The sequence below is a fragment of the Berghia stephanieae genome, chromosome 1 (assembly GCF_034508935.2).
Source record: "Berghia stephanieae isolate SIO BIC M18660-M18661 chromosome 1, UCSD_Bste_1.3, whole genome shotgun sequence".
Taxonomy (NCBI): Eukaryota; Metazoa; Mollusca; class Gastropoda; order Nudibranchia; family Aeolidiidae; genus Berghia; species Berghia stephanieae.
This window is the reverse complement of record NC_088360.1, coordinates 127,977,323-127,985,615: the sequence shown is the minus strand read 5'-3', so window position 1 is coordinate 127,985,615 and position 8,293 is coordinate 127,977,323. Positions and strand designations below refer to the sequence as shown.

Genomic DNA, 8,293 nt, shown 5'->3' with positions numbered 1-8,293 from the left:
AAATTAAATATGACAAAACGTTGTTTGAAATTGGATAAATTAAATATGTCAGAATATTGTTTGATTTTAGATAAATTAAATATGACAAAACGTTGTTTGAAATTGGATAAATTAAATATGTCAGAAGATTGCTTAGAATTGGATAACTCTAAAAAATTAGAATATTGTTTGGATTTGGATCGATTCAATAAGTCAGAGGATTGCATGGGTTTTGATCATCATTAGTCATCCATTGCGTTTTGTATATGTCTATGAACTACTTTACTAGTTTTCGGAACAGCATAATTTCAATTTACATAAACTCTATATACTCTTTATACGTCAACCGAGCTTCAAAACATGACATTGAACATTTGTCGCGTGTCAGATAATTTAGTAAACCGTTATGTGAATCTCCTCTATCCGGTTTAAATGTAGAGTAAACTAGACACTATATTACATTCAAATTCAAAGCAATGAAATTGTACCGAAACTAACATTCTTTATGAATGAAAATGAATGTAACATTATAAAATACAACATGTTCATGTTTCTGGTAATTTTTCTTATAAATTCTCAAAACAAAATAATACCAGATTTAGGGTTTTTAGTTCACATAATATGGTGTGATATGAGTACTTCAGACAGTAAGAATTTTACTGAAACAGCGTTTGAATGCAAGGAGGTATCTAGTTATGAAATGTAAAGTTTGTACACAAATTTATCTAGACACACTAAATTGCTTGATAACACGTCAGTTAATGATATTATCACGACTGTGTTCAATTATAATTACGTATATCAAGTTATAACACTGCAACATGAAGCATAGCAGCATAACAAGAAAGATTCTGCCTTATCTACTCTGTCGATATCAGTTCCAACCATTATACAGGTGTGCCCACATTCGTATCATTCAATAATAGTGCTTATTACGTTTAGTGAAATAAAATAGAAGTATTCCTTCAGAGCCATTAAGCAAATGGAGCCGGTGGTGCTCAAAGATTGTGATTATTGTCAACCATCCATCATGTCAAAGACCATGCCATACATCACTCGAATTTTGTTAAAAGACTGACTCTGTACGCCCGAGTTGCCGACTTGTATTTTTGTAAAACATTCAATTATAAAAAGTTCAAATTGTTGGTAATTGTTTTATTGCCATAAAAAAAGACAATTAGGCTATTTACCTTTCTAACTTGAGCAGTAAGCTAGATAAACATCTATAATATGTGCTCAAAGCGCTTTACAATAGGTCCATAGCAAATAACAATACTTAATATATACGACGATACATGACGCCTGCTAAGCGATATATTTTTTTCGGGCAGAGACAGCACTGTTAACGGTCAGGTACTCATTTTATACCCTCGTACGATGAAAGACTGTCAATAAAGATCGTTTTTCAAGGACTTACTATGCGCCGCCCAGAGCGGGACTCGAACCATGCCGGTCCGAAGGCGAGTGTCATACAACAAGAACACATAACTGCACAATTGTTTAAGAAATGAATACTTTTAGTCAACTTCTCATTTATCACACCGGGCACTTCAAAGTTTGTACATGACTGAAATCAAAGAAGCCGTCTTTTCAAAATATTTCAATACAATGCTTTCTCAACCTGGATATAAATTTGCTAAGCATCGGTACGTGATCCTTTTAGGATTAAATGCTTATCGATTTTAGACAAAAAGTGTCTGCAGAAAAATTGGATTTCTCGTGCATCTCCAAATCGAGACAATTTCCAAGCATGGTAAAAATGATCGAACTCAGTGTAGACATAAGGATAACGGTCTCGATCATGAAACCAGAGATAATTACCGCGCAGTCGATACACCTCCTTGTCTGATGTGATTCCAGCTAGAACTGTTGGGATGGTTATTTCTAGAAAAACCTTGTTATATGAGAATATATCGCTGAAGAAAGTAAAATTAGCACCCAGTTCGCTAGGCAGATAAAAGATGTCAGAAGCTTCGTACAGAAAACACCGATCACAATTTGTGATGTTGTAGATGTTTTCCATAAATGAAGAAATTCTGTCGCCCTCAGGACTTGACAACATGGCCTCTAATTGGTTAAATGCCGCCACCGCTGATTTCTTCCCCGAAAACTGAGTCCACGGCCACCAGTAATTGTTTATCCAAACATCAGGGACAATTTCGCGATCGATGTGAGCTACTTTCATATTTGACTGAAACCAAGGCTGGTTATAAGGAAGGTTGTCCAAGTTCCAAACGTTCATGATGACGTCATCGCTAATTTGGAGATATCCTTTAACGTCATAACCCATTTTAATGGCGGCCGACATACAATTTTGGCCCCAATATCCCATGTAATGTTTTATTTCTATCCAATTAACCGGCCTTTCGGGGTGGAGACGTTGATAGCGCTGTTCAAACTCTGCAATATTTTCACTGCAATATAGAACATGTTTGTAATGTCGGCCATATACATAATCCAAGAGTGGAATATGGGAGACTAGAAATGGTGAAAACAATAATCAGCAAAATATTCGATATTGGATACTTTTCAGGAATTACCGAATGATAAGGTCTGTCATGACTTTTGCACATATTCCGAAACGGGTTTAATCTCATTGTATCATTCTTTACCAATCCAGTTGGTGAGAAATATAAAGGGATCCCGTGTCTCTTTTCATTGAGTTTATCCACTGAAAGTGGAACTCTAGGATAGTTTTGAATTTTGTACTCTTTCAAAAGAAATATCCAAATATGAACGAGTTGTTTTAACGATATGTTAGAACATGTTGTGTTGGCTGCTAAATGGAGAAAGCAGCTTTCAACATCCAAAAAAGAATCGCATTTCCAATCCAAAAGAGCCTTGTAGTGTTTCTTGTCTATCGCATTAATTTGTGAGAATACATCACAGCTGCGGCATGCCCTTTTGCTTGGAGAAAAGCTCGGATTACTCGGAATAAAACCAATTGTAACATCAGATTCCCATAATATTCTCTGTACCATTAAGTTCAATAAAATTTTTTGGGTAATATTATAATTGCCATTTGTGCTATTGTCGCTGAAGCTGCTACCCTCACGATTTTGGTTGATGTGAAACTCTTCCTTTGCCCAATTGGTTTTAGAGTTATTTCCAGTGATTAGAGAAGCAACAAGGGGCCAGGCGTTTTTACCAGACACGAGAATATTATTGAAGTCTACGGCTCCGTACTTTCCAGGCATAATGTACGGAATAGGCGCCTCGTTGTCAAAAGAATCCTGCAATGAGAGAAAATTAAAGTCAATGACTAGATATAAGGTACATATTTGCAACTCGTACCGTGTGTTGTACCCCATGATCAACTCAATATTGTATGAGGAAATCCATTGTGACGTGAATATGATATAAAAATATCCATTAATTAATCTGAAGCTGTCTCATTGAGAAGAAATGGGAATTGGCAAAGCCAAGTTAGTCAACGTCTGTTTTTTTAAAATGTTGGGCTTGTCATAAGGAATTAAACCATATTCCAATTGGCTGATGAGGTGACGTTAACAATAAGTTACAATATATGGCTTACGTCGTTGGTCGCCAAGGCGAATTGATAGAGACAATTGAATGGCGACTTTGATTGGGACAAACGAAATAATTTAACTTCATTGTGATTTTTTCCATGACACTGGACATATTATGTACATTTTCAAAATCTCAGAAAGACTTGTTAACAACCGTTTAATTCAATGTAAATAGAAATTTGAGCGGTATTGGCTTATCTTGAAACAAGAAATGAATCGAAGTTTCTGGGTGGGGTTCCTGACCTTTTTGGTGGGTAGGGGCCAGTTAATGTGTCTTCTATCTCGCTATATTATCTATTTTCCAACATGCTTTCTGTCTTTGGAATGAGATTATTGGTTTTGTCCTGGCCGTGGCCGGATACCCTGACTGGGAGGGAAGCATTCTAATGTATAGTTAGAGTTTTGGGAGAAGACATTTTTCGTCGTATAAATCCTCTCTCTGTTATGCACTGTATTATCTTTATATTTCACATTTATATATGATTTGTAAACATTTGAGTGTGTTCCTCTTAGTGGGGACCTGCCCTTGTTTCAGGATGAGACATTTAAGTGATCTAAAACCAAGTATACCGATGGTGGTGTACTCGTGGAATCTACACCTGTTCAAACCAATTCCCCTTTGTCTTACTTTATCTCGGAAGCTTTAATTGTAATTCTAGAACCTTTTACTATCTCATTTTCTTCCTTTTTACTGGCGCTTTGATGACCTAAATGTGTTGCAAGCGCGTAAAACCCTTAAAAACAAAAAAAAAAAAAAATAAAATAAAAAAACAAAAACAAACAAACGATTCGAGGTTTACACAGATCAGTAAATATGGCTCAGTATATATATATGACATAGTATATTGTATTAAACCATTTTGACCATGGTCAAACTATATATTGTTGCTGATAAGACATGAAAAGAATTCACAATTAATTTAAAAGAGTTTCTTTTTAAAAAGGAATGTATGTTACATTGATTGTTTACTTTACGATGACCTAACTATTTTTTAAAGACAATTTAACTGTAGAAATTTTACAACTGACAAAACGAGGTAGTAGAAATAGTTGTTATCTGACCTTTTGAACTTGAGGGTGGACATCTTGTTTGTGACACGTGTCCAACACATGAAACACGGAGTGCGATGACACAACTTTAATGTTGTAACGACTTTGACCTTTGTAATTCTTAGGCCCTCTCCATATCACATGGTCAACAAAATGGCTGCATGGTTCAAATATCTTTTCCGGGCCATTGTACACTGGACCTGTTTCTTTCTGAAATTTAAAAATTTGATGTGGTTGTAAGTCTTGGCATTTTACATTGGCTATGATAAAAAGGATAATAACTCATGTGATTAGCTCCTTTTTGTTCTCATTTCCGTGCAGTATATCGCTATGTACTCTACGTCTTTAGAGTTAAGCTTATTTTGTGTGTCTGGTTTGTGCGAAATGATTACTGTTCGAAATATTTTGCCATTTTTCTCTGTTGTTGTTTTTATTTTCTTGGGGAGGGGGGGGGGGGGGGGTTGAAGTTTGAAGTTAGGGAATATAATATAATATATATATATATATATATATATATATATATATATATATATATTTATATATATATATATATATATATATATATATATATATATGTGTGTGTGTGTGTGTGTGTGTGAGAGATTTTAACATAGATATATCTCATAATAATACATCACTTTTTTATGGATTCATCATGCACAACGACCATTATCTCAGTGCTTAGTTTATTCACCGATATCACAATGACCTGGTAAGATTAATTTTTTATCCAATTAAGTCACGAGAGGAAAGACTAATAATGTCTTAGGGAAACAAATCTTTCTCAAGAGGAACTATTTATTGAGGAGCAGCGTGGCTCAGCGGTGCGGTCTTTGCTTCGTACCCGGAAGGTACCGAGTTCGATCACCGGCCGCTGCGTTGTGTGACCTTGAGCAAGTCACCTCGCCCTAGCTCAATTTGCAGCGCTGCACTGCGGCTGACGCCTGGGTTATTCCAGTCTTTCTCTGGAATAGACCATAAAGACAAATTTCCCCTATGGGATGAATAAAGGGAAGTTAATTAATTAATTTAATTTTAAAAATAGGGTTAGACTACAAGTCACCTAAAATGCTCTAAAATGCCTTTTCCATTTGCCCGTTTCGCTCCCCTTTAAGTTACTCTCACCTTAAGCGGGTATCATGTAAAAAAGAAAACTCTTGAGCATTAATATAGCGCACTAAACGTGCTTAAAGCGCTTAACAGGGGCGGATCTTGGCGGCTTTTGTGCGGCTTTGCGGTCTCGTGGTGTGGATGTCTACTACTAACTTGTAGGTCCCTGGTTTGAATCCTGCTCTTAGCCACGCAAAATTGAATAATTGGAAAAGGCTCTATACTCACATTCCCTCACCGCACTCAGGTGTAATATTAGTCAGTTACAGCGTTATGTCTGTAGGGATATGTGTGATAGAAGCCTACAGGCGTCAAATCTCGTCCTTCATGTTAAGTATTGCTGTTGACCTGGGACCCCTTGACTTATGTAAAGCCGAATGAGATGCTGTAAATTTAATCTTTAGTTAATAATATAAGACCGAGATTAACTTCACGCTTCCACTCACTTGCAGTTTATAACATTACGCTTGAGCTTTTCAAATACAGGCCAAGACCCACTAATCGCTCCAAAGCGCTTTACAACGTTAAAACGATAAGAAAAAAAGACGACCCATGTAAAGCGTAACTGAGGATGTACAAAAGATCGGTTTTGTGAAGTTCGCTACAATAATACTCCAATAAAAGTTATTTGTAAAAACTAAGCAAAAAAAAAAAAAAAGGTTTTTATCAGTTTCTATCCGTTGAATTGCGGCTATGTGGTCTACTGGTATGACATTCGCTTTCGGATCGGAAGGTCCTGAGTTTGATCCTCTTGGCGCATAGTTGAGTCCTTGGAAAAGGCTTTTTACTCACATTCCCTCATCGTACTCAGGTGTAAAATGAATACCTGGCCGTTAACAGCGTTGTCTCTTTCGGAAAAGATTGTAAAATTTCCAAAAGGCGTCATGACTTGTTCTACATGTTACATGTTGCTGTTGGTCATGGACCCCTTGTAAAGCGCTTTGAGCCCAATAAGTTGATATCGCGCTATATAGAAGCTCAAGTTGATAATGCAAATTAAACCAAAACACCCAATCTAGCTTAAAGTGAATTGAAGAAATATCTAGTTTCTCAAAACTTAAAAAAATGTGGACAAGGTATCAACTTTTTCTCACTTTTTTCGACACTTTAAAAGCCAAAACTACTAGAATAATTTTGGTGCTATAAAATCAACTTTTGGTTTATTATTCACTGTTTAACCCAGAGAAACTAATGAAAGCAAATTTTGTCATTGGTTTGTTCCAAATAAGTTAGTATTAGAGTATTTAATTTTTGTGGCGAACGTTACAAAAACGACATTTGGCACAGCCTCTATTACGCTTTTTCTTTTCATCATTCAACAAAGACAACGTGTTATTGGTCAGATAATCTCTTTACATTTAGGTACAGTACGATATTATCAGTGAAGAGTCTCTTCCAGTGACTCAACTTTGCGCTGTCTACAAATCCGAAGCCGAGTGTCAAAGTTCAGGAGAAAGCCGTACAGTGGAGGGATGACGCTCCTTGGTTACAAGAAGATACTAACTTTCTGATAATGAAATCTGTTTTACAGCTACCAAGGACTGAGTATATATTGAACTATGAAAAAAGACACGTTTTTAACATGTTGGACAGATAATCACTTCATTCAATTATCGATCGATTAAAATGACTCTATTCTTATCAAGACCTCTCAAGCCTGAGACTTTAAAGAATTTGAGAGTTTTCGACAAGATGAGGGATATTTTAATAGATTGATCTTTGTAAGAGAAGTTTGTTTTCTAGCAAAAAAAAAAAAAAAAAAAAAATAAAGAATAAAAACTTTTTTTTCCTTCTGAGAATGGCATGTTCCATAATGTTATTTTTTTAAAAGATTGCTTTTTATGGTGCTGATCCAAAACAGAGTAAAGGTATTATAATATTTGTTAACTGAGAATTGACCCATTAATACAACTATCCTCTCTTGAGTGTTATTTTACATATGGACATGACTCGATTCTTATTTCACAGGTCAACAGATCTGTTTAAAATTTGTAAAAACTTTTTATCGTCATAATGTTTTAAAAGAGGACAGTTTTTAAAGCCTTTTGGAATAAATGAAAAGTCTTTTATTTATCTGAAATTGGTTGATCTGACAATAATCTGCTGTAATGCCAACAATAATAAAGGGGAACAGAAGCTTCAATTCAATTTAAGAAGAAAGATAATGTGGATGTTTTCGGGATTCCTTTTGTCAACAATACAAATGAATGAGAAACTAAAGATGGATGAAAGATGTTAACACGAATAAACCTGAAATCTGCTAGTGGCTCTTGGGAAAAAATCTCTCTGGTATTCTCTTCCCAATCAAAACTTACCAGCTTTTCTGTCACTTTTGCTAAAGATTTGTAAGGGGCCACACTAGCCCTGTCTGTAACAAAAATCCAGTTCGGGTTTTGTAGTAGGATGTATATGTAGACCGCCATCTTGGATATTTGAGAAGATGACAAAATACTACGTCTACTTCCGGTGAATTTTCTTTCAACCAATTTCAAAACACGGGATTCTATCCATCTTTCTTTCATTACCAAACAGTCCACACATGTTGAAAGTTGTAATGAGTCTTTCAAATTCACCACAACAGCACACCAACCGAATGGCTGATTATTCAAAAATGACAAATTTCC

At 35.6% G+C, this 8,293-nt stretch overlaps 2 protein-coding genes across 2 annotated transcripts in view; both read right to left on the bottom strand.

The window, feature by feature from the left end:
* Positions 1 to 1,615: 1,615 nt before the first annotated feature.
* On the bottom strand, positions 1,616 to 2,390 carry LOC144963104 (uncharacterized). Its single transcript, XM_078896757.1, has one exon. It carries the CDS (start codon positions 2,309 to 2,311, stop codon positions 1,616 to 1,618), a length of 696 nt encoding a protein of 231 aa, XP_078752883.1. The 5' UTR covers positions 2,312 to 2,390.
* The window catches only part of LOC144963103 (uncharacterized), a 7,156-nt gene continuing 1,252 nt past the window's right edge, over positions 2,390 to 8,293 (bottom strand). Inside the window, exons 1-3 of the mRNA XM_078896756.1 lie at positions 7,985 to 8,293; positions 4,572 to 4,769; positions 2,390 to 3,212 (exon numbers count right to left, since the gene is read on the bottom strand). The exon at positions 7,985 to 8,293 is cut by the window's right edge and continues 1,252 nt beyond it. Of these exons, the coding sequence (XP_078752882.1) occupies positions 2,391 to 3,212; positions 4,572 to 4,769; positions 7,985 to 8,293 (1,329 nt within the window). The 3' untranslated portion in view covers position 2,390. The remainder of the gene's footprint in view (positions 3,213 to 4,571; positions 4,770 to 7,984) is intronic.

Bases quoted from the DNA above. Each gene is read 5' to 3' on its own strand.
- LOC144963104 (XM_078896757.1), bottom strand. From the start codon at position 2,311: ATGGGATATTGGGGCCAAAATTGTATGTCGGCCGCCATTAAAATGGGT.